The following is an 18,060-nucleotide window of genomic DNA, read 5'->3' on the forward strand; positions in this document are numbered from 1 at the left end:
GGAAGATGGAAACCCAGGGGGCGTAGCCAGGCTGCCCAGCTGCTCCCGGGGGTCCCTGGGAACATTGCAGGCATGGGATTGCTGAGACCCAGACCAGGTCTCTGGCTACAGATTCATAGCTCCGAGGAGACCTAGGGCAGGGATCTGCCTCATCTGCAGAGAGAGAGAGGTTCTGCAGGGCCCCCAAGACGTGGGTGGGCCCAGCCAGGGATCAAGGGGCATGGAAGGACTCCTGGCAGAGGGGCAAGGACCCTCACCCCTTAGGCGGGGGTTGAGGTGTGGTGCCACCTTAGTGGAGGGATGCTGCACTGCAGGGTACTGGACTGACTGATGTGATTCAGAGAAGCTCCCGGTGCTAACGTGCCTCGCTCAGGCAGCCTTCACACTTCAGAGGCAGTGACTCCTGCTCCTGCCTTGACCCAAAAGCAAGCCTGCGGTGCCCTGCCCCATGGCAGAGCATGCCTAGGCAGTGAGTGTGAAGCCTTCCACCTGCTCCGGAAAAGTGTGGGCAGTAAAGAATGGGGGGCAGGGGACGGGGAGAGGAAAGAATGTGGAGCAATGGATGAAGCGTGTCCCAGTGCCTTCACTGAGCTTTGATGGCCAATTGAGATACTATATAAAGAAAATGAGGGAAGAAGTGAGAAAGAAAAGGAAGGACGAGCAACACAAAAGAAAGACTGAAAGGAACCTGTAAACCCATTGTCACTTAAATAGGGAATATAGTCAATAGTGTTGTCATGATGGTATGATGCCAGGTGGGTACTAGAAATATCGGGGAACACTTTGTAAAGTATATGATTGTCTAACCACTATTCTGTAACTAATATAGAACCTGAAACCAATACAAAATAATATTGAATGTAAAGAAAAGAAAATTGGAGTGAAATTTTTATAAATTTCAAATTTTAAATAAAAGCTGTAAAGGAAGGAAGGGGAGAATAAAAATAGTGTTTTTCATTTTACCACTTTATTAAAAAGACAGTTGTCTTTATATGGTGCTTTTATACTTTTCTAAGTCATTATCTCATTTTAATTTCCGGGCAACTTAAAGACAATTATTCCCTCCACTATTCAAAGAAAGGAAATCTTGGTGTCTGGTCCTAATGATTCAATTGTCAAGCCCTTATTATAAAGCAGGGCTACTAAAATTTTCTGTGCAGGGTCATATCTATACTAATAAAAGCCTTGGGGGTGATCAGGCCAGCAAGGGAGGGTATTTGGGGGCAATCAGGCCTGCAGAGGAGCAGTTAGGGGGCAATCAGGCCAGCAAGGGAGCAGTTAGGGGGCAATCAGGCAGGTAGGTGAACGGTTAGGAGCCAGTGGTCCCAGATTGTGAGAGGGATGTCCAACTGCAGGTTTAGGCCCGATTCCACAGGGATAGGGCATAAACCTGCAGTTGGACATCCCCCGAGGGGTCCCATATTAGAGAGGGTGCAAGCTGGGCTGAGGGACACCCTTCCCAGTACACAAATTTCGTGCACTGGGCCTCTAGTATAAAATAAACTGCTTACATTTTCACTGTAAATATAGGCTATGTACAGAATTATTTGTATATATATATATATATATATATATATATATATATACACATATACATATATATGTGTGTATATATATATACACACACATATATATATATAGATAGGTATAGCTACACGTATAAAGCTTCATTAACCCTTTGTACTCGCTTGCTTTTTTCTCCATTCCTTTATTCTAATGCTAACCGTGTCGAGTCACACTCGACATCCGAGTACAAAAGGTTATAGGCCCCTGATACATTGTACAGTGAAATTAAAAACAAAAACTAAATTTTGTTTACATGAATCTGGAGTCAATACAATAATCAAAATAGGACTCTCCCTAAAAGTGAAACACACAAGCCAATCCTGAACTGCTGTGTGAAAGACAAAGTCGGGAAAGGCAAGGTTTCGGCAGGACAGGAAGAGCGCGGCCCCAGGGAGGAAAGAGACTGAGGCGGCCGGGAGGAGTTAGCCCTTGACAGCGATCTTGTTCTCTGTCGCAGCAAACATGGCATAGAACCGGGAGCTGTCGTTGGACAGAAGGACCGATGGGGTGTCGAACTCTACCACCTGCAAAGGAAGGAGATGGCATCAGGATGTGATTCGAGGACCCACTTTCAGGAAGGGGGGCAAGCCCAAATGCCCCTTGAGGATGGAATCAGGGTGACAATCCGACTAGCCCTGCCATGCCCAAATGGGTTCCTTTTTATTTTTTAAAACTAACCAGGGTACCAGGGAAAGGTTGGAGAGAAACACCTCTAGACCTCCTTCACCTAATTCATTCAGCCGTAGGTAGGCAGGAATCGATTGACAAGGTATTACAGGGAACCCACTGCAGCACAAGTCAAAGGCTTAGCAGGCAAATGGCATCTAGTTATGCAAGCTGATCTAAACCTATAGATGGAAAAGGAACGGCTCAGGAGACTTACTTGGCAAAGAAAAAAAAAAAAAAAGGAAGTGAGAACCCTGTCCGAGTAGCTCCGTTGGTTAAAGTGGCGTCCTGATACAACAAGGTTGTGGATTCGATCTCTCTGGTCTGGGCACATACAAGGGTCAACCAATGAATGCATAGATAAGTGGAACAAATTGATGTTTCTCCCTTCCCTCTTCCTCTTTCTAAAAATCAATCAATAATTTTTTTTTTTTTTTAAAAAAGAGCCTAGCCAGTTTGGCTCAGTGGATAGAGCATCAGCCTGCGACTGAAGGGTCCTGGGTTCAATTCCAGTCAAGGGCACATGCCCAGGTTGCAGGCTTGATCCCCAGTAGGGGGCATGCAGGAGGCAGCCGATCAATGATTCTCTCTCATCATTGATGTTTCGATCTCTCTCTCCCTCTCCCTTCTTCTCTGAAATCAATCAATAAAAAATAAAAATAAAAAAGTGAGTAAAGGATAGACTCAGTCAATTATCCATTCCTTTGTTGTCACTGGAAACCATATTGCAATAGCTAACAGCACTTGCAAGGAAAGAAAGGGAAACGAAGAAGGCATGGCTGGGCCAGATTTTGGAGAAGCTTGGAACAGCAGGATACAAGTTTGGCACCCCTACATGATTGCAAAAAGTAAACACATATGGTGGCTGGTCTCAACATGCCTTGGGAAATTCTTATTTACTAGAGCCTGGTGCACAAAATTTGTGGACGGGGCGGGGGGTGGTGGTGGTTTGTGGTGTGTCCCTCAGCCCAGCCTGTACCCTCTCCAATCTGGGACATCCCTCTCACAATCCAGGACTGCTGGCTCCCAACGGCTCGCCTGCCTGCCTGCCTGATTGCCCCTTAACCACTCCCCTGCCAGCCTGATCAATGCCTAACTGCTCCCCTGATGGCCCAGTTGCCCCTAACTGCCATCCCCTGCAGGCCCGGTCCCCCGCAACTGCCCTCCCCTGCCGGCCCAATTGCCCCTAACTGCCCTCCCCTGCCAGCCTGGTCACCCCTAACTGCCCTCCCCTGCAGGCCTGGTTGCCCCTAACTATCCTCCCATGCAGGTCTGGTCACTCCCAACTGCCCTCCCCTGCTGGCCCAGTCGCCCCTAACTGCCCTCCCTTGCCAGCCTGGTCGCCCCCAAATGCCCTCCCCTGCAGGCCTGATCATCCACAACTGCCCTTCCCTCCTGGTCATCTTGTGGCGGCCATCTTGTGTCCACATGGGGGTGGCCATCTTTAACCACATGGGGGCAGCCATCTTGTTTGTTGGAGTGATGGTCAATTGGCATAGTACCTCTTTATTATATAGGATGTGAATTAATTACTAACTAAACTTGCTCGCTGACCTAAGTCAGTGTGTCCTATTTTCAAGTAACAAAATAACAAGTAGTAAAGCAAAACAAGAACCCAGGAATGCCTCAAATTCAGTGCCTTGTTGAGAGGGGGCTGTATCTCTCTCCAAACGGACGGGACTAAAGCTGTTATGGCTGCTTTTCTAAATGTTCAGAACCACCCTCAGATGCCAATCAGCTCAGTCCTCCCAGACAAGGCCACATGCCTCAGTACCTCTCCCTGGGACAGCACCATAATCCTATCAGAGCCTAGGACTGTATGCAGGCGATGGGCAATCGTCAGCATAGTGCAGTCGGCAAACGCTTCTCGGACGGTCTCTTGGATCAGTTGGTCTGTCTCTGTGTCCATGGCAGCTGTGGCTTCATCTAGAATCAGAATCTGCCAGGGAAGAGAGCAGAAAGAGGATCTAACCAGTTCCTTAAGCATTCTGGTTAATTTAGATTTTACTAATATGTATTTTAGCATTTGAATTTTATACCATATACTAGAGGCCCGGTACACAAAATTCATGCATGGGGGAGAGGAGACCCTCAGCCCAACCTGCACCGTCTCCGATCTGGGAGTTGGACATCCCTCTCGCAATCCGGGATCTCTGGCTCCTAACCACTCACCTGCCTGCCTGCCCTAAACACTCTGCCTGCCTGATCCCCCTAACTGCCCTCCCCTGCTGGCCTGGTCACCCCTAACTGCCCTCCCCTGCCGGCCTAGTCGCCCCTATTAACTTCTTTTTTCTCTCTCCTTTATGTAACACTTTTTCCTACTGACTCATCATTTATAAACTTTTCTTTCCTCCTTATTTCCTACTTCTGTTCCATCATCCTTCTTCCCATCTTTCTCCTACCCTCCCTCCCTACATTCCTTCTTTCCTTTATCTTTACCCCTGCCCTCCCTCCCCTTTTCCTTCCTTCCCACCTTAATTTTTTTCTTCACTTCCTCCCCCATTTCTTTCTTCTTCCCATTCTCCTTTTAAGCTCTACAGGCTCCCCTTTAAAACTTTTCTTCCCTCCCTCTTTCGCTCTCATCCTACCTTTCCCATACATTCTTCTCTACTTACTTCCACTGTTTTCATATCTATCTATCTACCTGCCTAATTACTCACTATCATTTATCTTTTTTCTTTTCTGACTCCTACTTTTAAAATCTGTCCCCAGTACACAACTATACTTGATTTTCATTATAGCTCCTACAGTTCACTCATACATCCTCTTTCCTTCTTTAACTCTGCTGTCTACTGACTTCTTTTTTTTTAAAAAAAATAAATCTTTATTGTTCAGATTATTACAATTGTTTCTCCTTTTTTTCCCCCATATCTACCCATTACCCGGTTCCCCCCACCCCCCCCCCCCGGTTGTCCTTATCCATAGGTGTATGATTTTTGTCCAGTCTCTTCCCATACCCCCCACACAGACACCCTTTTCCCCCTGAGAATTATTAATCCACTCCCATTCTATGCCTCTGATTCTATTATGTTCACCAGTTTATTCTGTTCCTCAGATTTTTAATTCACTTGATTTTTAGGATCATTTGTTGATAGATATGTATTTGTTGTTCATAATTTTTATCTTTACCTTTTTCTTCTTCTTCCTCTTCTTAAAGAATACCTTTCAGCATTTCATATAATACTGGTTTGGTGGTGATGAACTCCTTTAGCTTTTTCTTATCTGTGAAGCACTTTATCTGCTCTTCAATTCTGAATGATAACTTTGCTGGGTAGAGTAGTCTTGGTTGTAGGTTCTTGCTATTCATCACTTTGGATATTTCTTGCCATTCCCGTCTGGCCTGCATAGTTTCTGTTGAGAAATCAGCTGACAGTTGTATGAGTGCTCCCTTGTAGGTAACTGTTTTTCTCTTGCTGCTTGTAAGATTCTCTCTTTGTCTTTTGCCCTTGGCATTTTAATTATGATGTGTCTTGGTGTGGTCCTCTTTGGATTCCTCTTGTTTGGGGTTCTGTGCGCTTCCTGAACCTGTAAGTCTATTTCTTTCACCAGGTGGGGGAAGTTTTCTGTCATTATTTCTTCAAATAGGTTTTCAGTATCTTGCTCTCTCTCTTCTGGCACCCCAAAAATTCGGATATTGGTACGCTTAAAGCCATCCCGGAGGCTCCTTATGCTATCCTCACACTTTTGGATTCTTCTTTCTTTCCGCCTCTCTGGTTGGGTGTTTTTTTCTTCCTCATATTCCAGATCTTTGGTTTGACTCTTCGGGTGTGGTGGTCTACTCTGTATATTCTTTATTTCAGACAGTGTATGCATAATTTCCGACTGGTCCTTTTCAATTTTTTTGGTATTCTCATTTAGGTCCTTGCAGGTGTCTTCAAGTTTCTCAGCGGTTTTTAGAAGATTCTTTGGGGAGTAACCTTATAAATATGTTTCTGAACACTGTGTCATCCATTAGTTTGCTTTCATCTATCTCTCCTACTTGTGACATACTTCGATGTCTCCACATTTTGGCTGCCTCCCTGTGTTGATGGAGTGGCTTTGTGTGGTCGGTGACCTATAGGGGCCGGTAGCTCAGCTTCCCCAATCACCCTAGGTGGTCGCTCTTGGTACTCCCCTTTGTGGGCTGAGTGGAAAGTCTTGGTGTAGTTAAAAGCCCTGATTGCTGTTGGTACACTGGGAGGAATTGACCTCCGGTCCAATTGGTTGTGAGGGCCTGCTGTGTCTATAACAGAAGAATTGCTGTGCTGGAGACACAGTAGTGCTTTGGTGCTCACTGAGTCTGCCTCTTGAATGTGTCCCTTATGAGAGTGGTTGAAATCTGGTGTCGTCCACACCGACAGAAAAGTCACTCTCACTCTTCGACCGATGGCCGAGAGTCCCGTAGGCATCTGGGTCCCCCGCGTGTCCCCAGAAACGGGACTGCAGAGTGGTTGGGATTGTTGGTATCATTGGCGTGAGTTGATCCCCAAGCCAGTTGGCTGTGAGGATCAGCAGTGTCTCCGCTGGGAGAGCTTCTGTGCTTAGCTTGGAAGGGGCGGAGTCTCAGGGTGGCGCAGACAAGCTTTGGTTTCCCGTCTGCTCCGCCCTAAGAGGGGCGGTTTCTCCGTGCCCTAATCGATGGCTGTGCGCCTCTGAGAGAAGGCAGCTTTCCAGCCTCTCCCGCTTCCTAACAGACCAGTTTCTCCCCAGCTGGGGCTGGATTTCAGTGCAGACCAGAGGTTTTGTTTTTCTCCCAAACGAGAAATCCAGTCACTGGGAGGGCTGTGCTCAGCTTGGATAGGGCGGAGTCTCAGGGTGGCACAGACAAGCTTTGGTTTCCCGTCTGCTCCGCCCTAAGAGGGCCGGTTTCTCCGTGCCCTAATCAATGGCTGCGCGCCTCTGAGAGAAGGCAGCTTTCGAGCCTCCCCCGCTGCCAAACAGACCAGTTTCTCCCCGACCGCAGCTGGATTTCAGTGCAGTCGGGAGGTTGTTTTTCTCCCAAACGAGAAAGCTAGCCACGCAGCGTCTGCTGCCCTCCCTCTCCGCGCGCTGCGAGCAAGCCTGCCGCGTATTCAGCCGCCCGCCCTTTCCGCGCTTACGGATCTCCGCACCTCCACAGCTCCTGAGGCTCAGCGTCCCCCTCTCTTTTTTCTCTAATTGTAGGGTTTCCACTCTGCCTGCTTTCCGGTGGTTCTGGACGGTGTGCGCTCTGTTTTCCAGTTGTAGTTTCAAAATTGTTGTGGCAGGCAACAATTAGGTGTTTACCTTATGCCGCCATCTTCTCTACTGACTTCTTTATAAAGTTCTTCCCTCCCTCCTTTCCTTTTTTTTTTTTTTTTCACCGAGCAATTCTATTGGTTTAGGATGAGCTGCATATGAGGTAATAAAGCCCTCTGGAGGGGAGAGGTGGGAGGCCCGGAGGCGTGGCTAGGTCATCTATCCATATGTTGTGTCCCCATTTTTGGCATCTCTGGTAGGTAGGGCAAGGCTGGCGTCTCCACAGATCCCAGAGCAGATAAGGAATGGGGGAGAGAGAATGAATGAAAGCAGAGAGAGAGAGAGAGAGAGAGAGAGAGAGAGAGAGAGAGAGAGAGAGAGAGAGAATAGTTGTATATGTGTCTGAGAGAGAGAATGTATATATGTCTATAGAGAAACAATAGTTGTGTATGTATCTATGAGAGGAAGAAACGGAATAGTTGTGTATGTGTCTTTGAGAGAGAGGATCTGAAAGATAGGGTTCTGGTGTGTTTCTGTGTAAGAAATGGGGAGAGCAAAAGATTGAAAAGAAGGAAAAAAGGGGGAGACAGACCCCACCTTCCCCTTAGGGGACCCTCTTCTTGCCATGTAGTCAGCAACCCCAGCACTGAGTCGGCTGGGGTAGGGCGACCCCATTTGCCCTTCTCCATCTGTGCTTCTCCTGTGTCTGGGGCTTGTCCTCTGGAGGTCTTTGTCCTCCTGTTAAGAGTCACCTCATGAGCCCCCACCCTGTGGCCCTGAGGGGTGAGATCAGTTGGAAGTGTCAGAATGAACTCTCCCTGGTCCTTCTGTTGGGGACGTCACTGAGGATGGGGTCAAAGCCTCCTGCCAGCCGCCGTTTGCCCTCATTTCCCAAGGGCTGCACATCTGGCCTCCCTGAGGTTATCTCCGTAGCCCCCTGGGCCCATCGAGCGTCAGAGTGATTCCACCTGGGAAGCATGGTAGGAATTTCCGTTGAGCCCAGGCATCCCCAGAAACATGTCTCCGGATCCTGAAAGATTGAAAGAGCTGCCAGAGCCTGTGGAGGAAGGGGGTATCGGGGAGCTGGTGCGGCTGTGGCCCCCCTGGGTGACAGACACTGTGGTCTTGACGGCATAGATATTTGCCTCCTCTTGAAACTTTACGATATTTTTCTTATAGCGAATCCGCTTGTTGCCAAACCATTTGGAAACCTGAGAGACGGTGATCTCGCACTTCTTGGCGAGCTCCTCCTTAGCCTCCTCACTGGGATATGGGTTACTCAGGTGGGAATAGAAATACCCATTTAGGACCTCGGTGGCCTGTTTGCTGAAGTTCCGGTGTTTCCGTCTGGCATCCAGGAACCGGGAGCGCAGGATCATGACGGCCTCGCAGGTGCTCTGCTTGAGCTGCATCTGATGGCGCTGGACTTATGGTGGATGACGCTCACCATCCGCTCCATCTCCTTGGGTGCCACGGGCCTCGTGCGGCTCTTCTCCCTCAGCAGGTTCATGACGTGGGTCGTGAACTTGTTACACGCCTGCACATACTTCTCCAGCTCCGAGTGGCAGATATGGCGAATCTGGGCAAGTTTGCTGCGATAGTCCGAGTGTTCGATGCAGTAGTCAGGGGACACGCCGCCCCGGAAGCTGCTGCAGCTGCAGCTGCTGCCACTGAGCACCCCCGACTCTCTTTCTCAGGCTCAGCCACACCTTCTGCCAGAAGCATGTCGTCCAAGCGCATAAGCTGGGGGTCCACTGGCTCCTTCTCCTGGGAGCTTCGGATGCTGAGGCTGGTCTTCTCCTTGATTTCACACAGGACGCTAAAGAGCGCGGGCTTCATTCGGTGGCAGTTTAGGGCGTGTTTCGTGGCCTGGGCCTCGTCCAGGCTCTGGTCCGTGATGGTCATTATCTGCTGCAGAATGTCCCAGATGTCTTGCTTCCCTCAGCCTCCCAGGACCCCCCCACCCCCTGCTGGGAGGCTCGCCAGGGCCCCCAGGCTCCCCACCCACTAGCCCCAGGCCCCTGCAGCCGCTCGTCCATAGTGGGGGGGGGGCACTGAGGCTCCCTCCCTGTTCCACCCCTCCCCCACCTGGTTACTTGTCCCCAAACTGCTCCCTCTGCCCCGCCCGTCTCTCCATCTCCTGGCTCTCCCAGGGGCTCACCTGGCTCTGAAGGAAGATCTGAGGTTCCGGGGGGCCTCCCACAGGAGACTCCGGCCCCCCAGCGGTGGAGAAAATGGAGCCAGAGAGAGAGGAGGCCCATGAGGTGTGTGTGAGCGAGAGGGAGGGGCCCTCCTTTCCTCCGTAAAGCTTCCGTTGAGGGGGGGGGGGGCGCGTTAATCCCCAGCCCAGGGCTCAGCCCCGGCCAGGTGTTCGCTGCCCCCGCCCCCCTTCCCTGGCCTCCCCGCCACCGTCCTGCTCCCATTCCCTGCCCAGGATGCCCGGCCCAGTGAGGGTGGCCAAGGCCAGCGCGGCCCGGAAGGCCTTGACTGTCCACCCCTCCGTCAGGGGACCCGCCAATGGCCCGCATCGGGGCCACCGCCCTCCTCCCATGTCTGGGCGGGGCTCCCCGCTCCGTGCCACCTGCGTCCTGCCCCTGGCCGGCTTGTTCTCTTTCTGTATTTCTGTTTCTTCTCTAGACCTGTCTGCATGCCGGCCTGCCTTCCTCTCCCTCTCCTTTCTTATCCCCTCCTATCGCATCCTATCCTATCCTACCCCGGGCCTTGCAGCTGCCCGAGCAGAGGGCGGGGACACAGGCTGCTGATCCGGTCATGATGTTAGGGTGTAATGGATAATTAGCATATTCCTCTCTTATTATATAGGATTATTTATGATTCTCTCTCATCATTGATGTTTCTATTTCTCCCTCTCTTCTCTGAAATCAATAAAAACATATTAAGAAACAAACAAACAACCCACCCATATACCCAAATTGTGTCAAGGTTAATCCAGAAACACCTCTGGCATTCTCTTAAAAGGGCCTCTGGGCTGGGAGCCAAGAACACCTTCAGACCACGTGCCACAGGGAAGGGTGCTCCTCCCCTTCCCCAGCTCCCACCAAACCGCCGCACCTTGCAGTGACGGAGCAAGGCTCTTGCTATGCATAAGAGCTGGCGTTCCCCCACTGAGAAGTTCTCCCCATTCTCCAGCACTTCAGATTCAAGTTTCAGAGGTAGCTGAGCAATCTAGGAAGAAAGAAAGTAGAAATGAGAAGGGTCAAAAAGTAAAGTGAGGGGGAAAAACACCCTAACTTTTGTCAAAAATCCAGTAGCAAAGGTAAATTATTCTGGAACAGAAGAAGGAATACTAGCTGAGAACCTGGCTCACCTAGAAAGAAGGTACTGGTGTGATGGTCACGTGATCAGGACCCAGGTTTTCTAGAACCCCCTATTTCAAATATACTATTCTGTTAGTCTCCTACTCTCAAAATGTCCCAGAAGTTCCAATATTTTCATGTCCCCAAATCCTGGCAGACAGTGGTCCTAATTTTTGAGCCACTGAAAAATATGGTCGTGCAATAGGAAAAGGGGAAAATAAAACTGCTGATTTTCTCAAGTCTAAAGCTCTAGGCCCATGGCTGTCAAACTTCTCTTTTTGTAAGCTATGCAACCTAGTCTTCAAATGAAATTATTTGAGAAAGCTCAACCTAAAAGAGATTAAGCAGAGCTGATCTAGTTGAGTTAGGGCAAGGGATCCTGAGTTTGACTTAAGCAGAGGCACGGACACCCTCCTCCAGGTGAGGGATATCCACCTGTAGACTGTGGCCCCTAGAGGGGCCTGCCGAGCACCCCGCAGAGATCTGTGAATCCACGAGCCGACTGCATGCTTTCTGCAGACTCAATAAATGAGATATCTCTTGCACATAGAAAGATACTTCAAAAGCCTGTTGTACTGTTATGATGAATAAAATAGAAATTAATGTAAAAGCATGACTGAATTCTGAGTAGTTGTCATTGACATGTCTTCAGTCAACGGGTGGTAAAAAGGGTAATATGCTCATGGGCGTGGGGGTAGAGGGAGGAGGTGGAGGTCAGAAATATCAACCTTTACGCCCTTTCTGGAATGTCTGGGAAGTCCTGCTCAAAGTGTTCCTCCACAGATACGCTGGAGGTGGAGGACAGACCAGGCTGGACGGAGGCCGCCGGGCAGGCTGGGCAGTGCCCACAGCATCGCTCGCCTGTGATTCTTTACTTACACATTCTTTCATGTGTGTCCTCTCCAGGGCGTCCCAAATCTGGTCTTCCGTGTACTGGCTGAAGGGATCCAAGTTTGATCTAGAGAGAAACGCAAGAGGAATGAATGTCTCAGGGATCCTTCATGTGCACAGCCACACTGAGAGGCTGTGGGGAAAAGTCTAAACAAGCACGGGAAACGGCCTTAAAGCCCCTAAGGTCACAGACGGCTTATCCCCTAAGCAGCCAGCGGTGGATGCTGATGCTGACGACCTCTGAGAACAGAATTTCTTCTTTATGAAATGTTATTTTTACTTATATAAGTTATAGAGAAAAATTAAGAAATTTAGACATGCAAATCACAAAACACAAAGCAACGCATGTTTTAATCATCTCTAGTCAGATCTGTAGAAACAAAAGGTGTTAGTGTGTTGGCATATATGCTAGATTTTTTCCTAGCACATACATGTTAAAATACATCTCCCTACACGCACAGGGAAATGCTCTTTCTTCCTATGCTCCAGGGGGAGAGCAGGGACCTGACAGCTAGCTGACCTGGAAAACGAGCCAGCCTGCCCGATCTAGCGGAAGGCAGAGGGAGTGAGGGAGAGGAAAGGGCCACCAAAGAGGAAGGACTTCCTTTCTTCTGGTTCAGGAAACCAGCTTGGGGGCTATTCCTGTTTACTGTCCCCACAGGATCTGCCGCATGGAAATCACGGATATCGAAATAGGACTAGGCACTGTTGGAAATGTTAAAGACGGGACAAAAAGCTCTCTGTCATGAGGATGAGGGTAGAGTAGGGGTGGAACAGGTATTTGGTGGAAATGGGATGTTACACCGATGGGGGGAGTCTTGTCTCAATCTCAACATGAAGTTTTGTAAGTCTAGTCATCAGAAAGGGATTAGGTTACAATTTGCTTTGCTCATAAATCTTGCTTGGCGTATGGGGAAATCTTTGGGAGAACCTCAGCTCTGTGCCATGCTTGTGTCCATGTCTAGGGTCACTAATTCCAGGCATGCAAACGCAAGCAGGCTCACATCACAGAGGAGCACTACTTGAGCGGAGATGGCAGACGCACTCCGCGTCCGCGTCCGTGGCCTCTGGGCTGTCTCTGGGAGGCTCTGCCCGACCCTGCTCTCGGTGCCCGGGGCCCTTTGCACAGGTGCCCTCCCTCCGCTTGCAACATGCTCACCTGTCCTCACCCTTGTACTGGAGAGACACTGGTGAAAGCAAGGACTCTGGAGCCAGACTGCCCGATTCCTATACAATGTCTATCAATCACAACTGTGTGTGCTTGGCCAAGTCAGCCTCACTACTCCACATCCTAGTTCCTCGTGTGCAAGACAGGATAAAAGACCACCTCCTCAAAAGGCTGTTGTGAGGACTACGTGTGTCCACCACGTTTCATGTGTGTAAAGCACTTGCGGGAGTACCTGCTGCAGGGTGGGCACTGTGTGTGTGACAGCTATTATTACTGTGGTTTTACTTCTGGGCGATGATTCCTTCTTGTCCTTCAGGTCTCAGCTCAGATGCTACCTTTAGGAAGTGTCTCCTGAGCCTTCAAGCCTGGATGAGGTGTCTCTATGCTCACCCTTATGGCACCCATCACCCTGTTCCTTTGTCTCTCTGCCCACCGCACAGGATCCCTGTCTGGATCTTGTTCACTGTTGTATCCCATGTACACCATCTAGTATTTCTTGTATAAATAAAAAAATTTATTCCTATCATTATTCGACTCCTAATAAGAGGTATTAATATATCACTACTTTTAAAAATATATATTTTTATTGATCTCAAAGAGGAAGAGAGAGGGAGAGATAAAAACATCACCGATGAGAATCTTTGATTGGCTGCCTCCTGGCACACCCCACACTGAAGATCGAGCCCACAACCTACCCATGTGCCCTGACCAGGTATTGAACCTCCTGGTTCATAGGTTGATGCTCAAACCCCACCAAGCCAGGCTGTCACAACTTTTAAGTATTTTCAGTAATAACAGAGGCAAAGAGCAGTTCGTGGAGGGGGAGTGTGTACACACAGAGAATCCAAACAGACTGGGGTCAATCCTTGCTCTGCCTCCTACCATCTGCGTGGCTTTGGATAAATTACTCCTCAGTTTTCTCTTCTGTATAATAGGGACATAGCAAAATGGCTTGGTAGGTTTAGAGTATATGTACAGTGCCTAGAACATGGTGGATACTCAATAACTGGCAGCTGTTAAATTGCCAAGGTCCATGTGGACACATTAGATACCTTGGCTCCAATATTGGTGGTTTCTAACCCATTTATTCAATGCAATTTCCCAGGGACACAATCATCCCAGGATCTTGAACACCAGGACCAGAAATCGTTCTGATAAAATCTACCTTTGAATGGTCTGGATGGGGAAGACTGATCTCTACAGGGATGCTAGCTAGGAAGAGCACTCTTAATTAAAGGAGAGGTGATCTGTTGATAATCTAAAACTGTGAAATTGTCTTTTTATAAAACAAGTCCTTACCGGTTCCACAGGGACTAAGACAGCCAAAAGGAAAAAAGAGAAACAAGAGCCACAGTGGCCGGCCCCTCTAAGCATTCCTTATATGTTTTAACTGCATGTTGGTATCTCAAGGAGATGTTCTCACCCATAATGCTGGTTAATGGTGGTGGAGATACAGTCTCCAAATTCGGAGTCTCTAGGAGGAAGCTGAGGAAACAGCTAACCATCCTTCCCTTGCTCCGGGAAACTCATTGCATAGGCTTTCTAATTTCCTAAGAAAAGCAAAAGAGCTGCAAAAGCTGAATGTTTTATTTTGGAATTATAAGAAACCTGAGAGATCAAAGGAGGATAGAAGTTCTAGGATTTTATATGTTCTCAGTGTCTATCACTGATTTAAAAAGCAAAAAATTACAGCCTGACCAGCATGGCTCAGTGGTTGAGCATCGACCTATGAACCAGGTCACAGTTCAATTCCCGGCCAGAGCACATGCCCAGGTTGCAGGCTCGGTCCCCAGTGTTGGGGTGCAGGAGGCGGCAGGTCAGTGATTCTCTCTCATCATTGATGTTTCTCTCTCTCTCTTCCTCTCTGAGATCAATAAAAATTTATTTAAAAAAGAAAAAAACAAAGCCAAAATTACAGATGGCAGAAATGAAACTTACGATTTCCTAAGTTTGCACAGCTGATGCCAGAAGCAGCACTCTGAGCTCAGTAACTGAACTCAGGGCATTAGCACACCAACTACTGAGCTTGTTTAACCAGAAGCAACAAGTCTCTGGAGCTGATAACAAATGGCCCCGACTCCCACAAAAGCTGTGCTTCCACCATGTTCTACAAACAACAGCTGCACAGCCAGCAGGTCAGTTCTTTACCATGAATGCTAGAAGCCCCTGGTTTCAGACCCATGTGAAGGGCTATAAAATTCTCAAGTGAACACAGGCCTCTCGGTGCCAGCACATTCAAGGGAAGTCTGAAGTTTAACATGCCTTATATCCTAACGCTCTTCCAAATGATGATTAAAAAATTAAGAAAAATATGGTTTTGTCCTGAGCTTAAAATTGTAAGGCCAATTTTATTCGCAAAGGTGCTCCTGTAGCGTTAAAAATAGAGAGGTCTATAGGAAGGAAGAGCAGGTTTGGCAATAGCTCCCAATTTCTTAATTTTAGATCTGAATCTTCAATAAATTCTAATTCTCTTCTGACATTGCTTATTTGACCTTGTTATCTCAGTACCCAAAGGGAATGACTGGATCAACAGATCCAGTCTATACTGTCCAAATTCATTCGTGTTCTAGAGAAATGCCAAAATAAACGCACCCGGGAGTGTTGACCCTACATGAAAGTAGGTGAGAATTCAGTTTATCTACCAAACCTCCCTGAATGAGTTCAAATGCCATTCAGACTAGTGTGAACACTGCCCTGGGTTACTTGAAATTAGATTAGTACCATTTTTTTTTTCTTTTTTGAAAACTGCTCAAATTAAAGAGGAAATAGTAATATTACTTCCTGAGTGATTAAAAAAAAAAAAAAGAAGTGCTGGTTTGGCTCAATGGATAGAGTGTCGGCCTGTGGACTGAAAGGTCCCTCGTTCGATTCCTGTTCAAGGGCACATGCCTGGGTTGTGGGCTCGATCTCCAGTAGGGGGCGTGCAGGAGGCAGCTGATCAATGATTCTCTCTCATCATTGATGTTTCTATCTCTCGCTCCCTCTCCCTTCCTCTCTGTAATCAATAAAAATGTATTTTAAAAAAAAGTAAAGTCCTATCTGGGTTGCTTATATAGTTAAAACCGTTTTATTTAGAAAGAGAAGCAACATGAATAGGAATAGACACAAATAATGGAAACCCATTGTTTTTAGGAGTCAAAGCTTAAGGCTAAAGGTAGGATAAATTATAAGGAAGCAAAATGGGATTCAATATATTTCCTTCTTATGATTTTAACAGGTCAAGAAGAATTTTATCTTTGGCATGCTGGCAGATTGCAAGAGAGAGAGGGAGGCATCATTCCAGAGCATTACAGGTGGGAAAAATACTGGAAAATGGAAAAACATGAGTAGTAATAATGCCTGGAGACCATCATTAGAATTGCGACTTGGAGTGCACTGAGGAGAAGAGAGCATGGAGGACAGAGGAAGATGGTGACGAGGACGATAATGGTTCTAACGTTATTGAATGTCCATTGTTTGCTAGGCTCTGTGCTTGTATAATTTTTTTAAATATATTTTTTATTGATTTTTTACAGAGAGGAAGGGAGAGAGAGAGTTAGAAACATCGATGAGAGAGAAACATCGATCAGCTGCCTCCTGCACGCCCCCCACCGGGGTTGTGCCCACAACCAAGGTACGTGCCCTTGACCGGAATCGAACCCGGGACCTTCCAGTCCGCAGGCCGACGCTCCATCCACTGAGCCAAACCGGTTTCGGCTGTGCTTGTATAATTTGTATGAACTGATTCACTCTTGACAATAACAGGTCTTAATAACATCCCCATTTCACGGATGAGGAAACAAGTTTAGGAGTGGTCAAGTAGCTTGTCCAAAGTGGCAGGGAAAGATCTGAGCCGAAATCTCTCTGACTTCCCCACCAGCATGCTGCAGGCCTCCGAGCCCCGTTGTGTTACTGAGGTGCCCTTTGTAGTGGGAAAAGCACTAGACTGGGAGGTCACTAGATCTCAGTCCCAGATGGAGGCTCTGACAGGCCCACCTGGCCTTGAAATGAGGCACAAACACATGGGCGCTCAGGTCCTCACCTGACAGTGCCACTGAACAGCACTGGCTCTTGAGGAATGATGGAGAGTTTGCTTCGGAGGTCAGCAAGGCCAATGTCACAGATTCTCACTCCGTCAATCTTGATGCAGCCTCCAGACAACTCCACCAGGCGGAAGAGGGCTATCCCCAGGGAGGACTTCCCTGATGAGTGAGACGTGCAGAAGAGTAGCTCATTAGCAACTTACGAAACTGGTTTATTCTCAGGGCAAAATCATCTACTTTTCCGTTTTTATGCAGTCATTATTGCAACTGATTAACTCAGGAAATTATAAAATGATAGCCAGAAACAGGAACACACACACACACACACACACACCCACCACCAAACAGAAAACCCGATGAATTTTCCTGAACTACTAAGCATATACATTTAAATCACACAGCTCAGTCCGAGAAGGAATGGGCAGGACCATTACACTCTCATGAGAGTAAAATGGAAAAATGCCTCCTTTTCACCTTAGGAACAGGTGCACAGTGTTTAATGCTTCTCAGCAAAATGAGGAGAACAGCGGTCTCATGGCAAGGAGCTAGGGCAAACCAGAGGACAAGATGCGCCCTCTCTTTTGTCCTTTTGACGTAGCTGAGAGAGAAAAGACAAGGCCTTCCATCGCTGTAGCAACAGCTGGGGGATGGAAGAAGCTATGTGGTAAACACACGTGGGAAGGAGGCTTTGGACTGAGCCAATGAGCGGCTGGAGGTGACTCTGCTCAGACAGGGAACTGTGGCAGAAAAGCAGCTTTGGGGGCTAAAACAATGAGTGCATTGTCACTGTGATAAGCAGAACAGCTGTTCTTACTGGAATCTTCATGTTAAGTTATGTAAGTAATACAAGAAGATAACATCAATCTCTCATAATCACTACTGTTATTTATGACACATTTCCTTTTAGTCTTTTTCTCAGAGTAGAGCGTACCAGAGACATGATGTTGTAATGGATTTTCCCACTGAACATAACATAACGAGCATTCAACCATATTATTAACTTGCCAGGATAAAAATTTGATGGCTGCAATACACTCCATCCTGTGGACACATTCTAACTCATCTAGCCCTCTAATGTGGGATGTGTAGTTTATTTAAAACGTATTATTATAACGTTACTAGAGACCTGGTGCACGAATTCATGCACAGGTGGGTCTAGCCGGCCCATCCCGGTTGGCCAGAGGGAGGGGATGCAGAAGGCTGGCCAGGGAAGGGGCCGTGGGTGGTTGGCTAGCTG

At 47.9% G+C, this 18,060-nt stretch overlaps 1 protein-coding gene and 1 pseudogene across 2 annotated transcripts in view; both read right to left on the reverse strand.

Annotated features, from left to right (window-relative positions):
* Positions 1-945: 945 nt before the first annotated feature.
* LOC129148560 (ATP-binding cassette sub-family C member 5-like) overlaps positions 946-18,060 on the reverse strand; it is a 157,716-nt gene continuing 140,601 nt past the window's right edge. For both annotated transcript variants that reach the window (XM_054713784.1, XM_054713787.1), the window contains 5 exons: positions 16,823-16,982; positions 11,622-11,700; positions 10,498-10,611; positions 4,007-4,171; positions 946-2,090 (listed from right to left, as the gene is read on the reverse strand). In XM_054713784.1, the coding sequence (XP_054569759.1) occupies positions 1,989-2,090; positions 4,007-4,171; positions 10,498-10,611; positions 11,622-11,700; positions 16,823-16,982 (620 nt within the window). In that variant the 3' untranslated portion in view covers positions 946-1,988. The remainder of the gene's footprint in view (positions 2,091-4,006; positions 4,172-10,497; positions 10,612-11,621; positions 11,701-16,822; positions 16,983-18,060) is intronic.
* Positions 8,198-9,348, reverse strand: LOC129148561 (pre-B-cell leukemia transcription factor 2-like; annotated as a pseudogene).

Source organism: Eptesicus fuscus, chromosome 3, assembly GCF_027574615.1.
Source record: "Eptesicus fuscus isolate TK198812 chromosome 3, DD_ASM_mEF_20220401, whole genome shotgun sequence".
In the NCBI taxonomy this organism is placed as follows: Eukaryota; Metazoa; Chordata; class Mammalia; order Chiroptera; family Vespertilionidae; genus Eptesicus; species Eptesicus fuscus.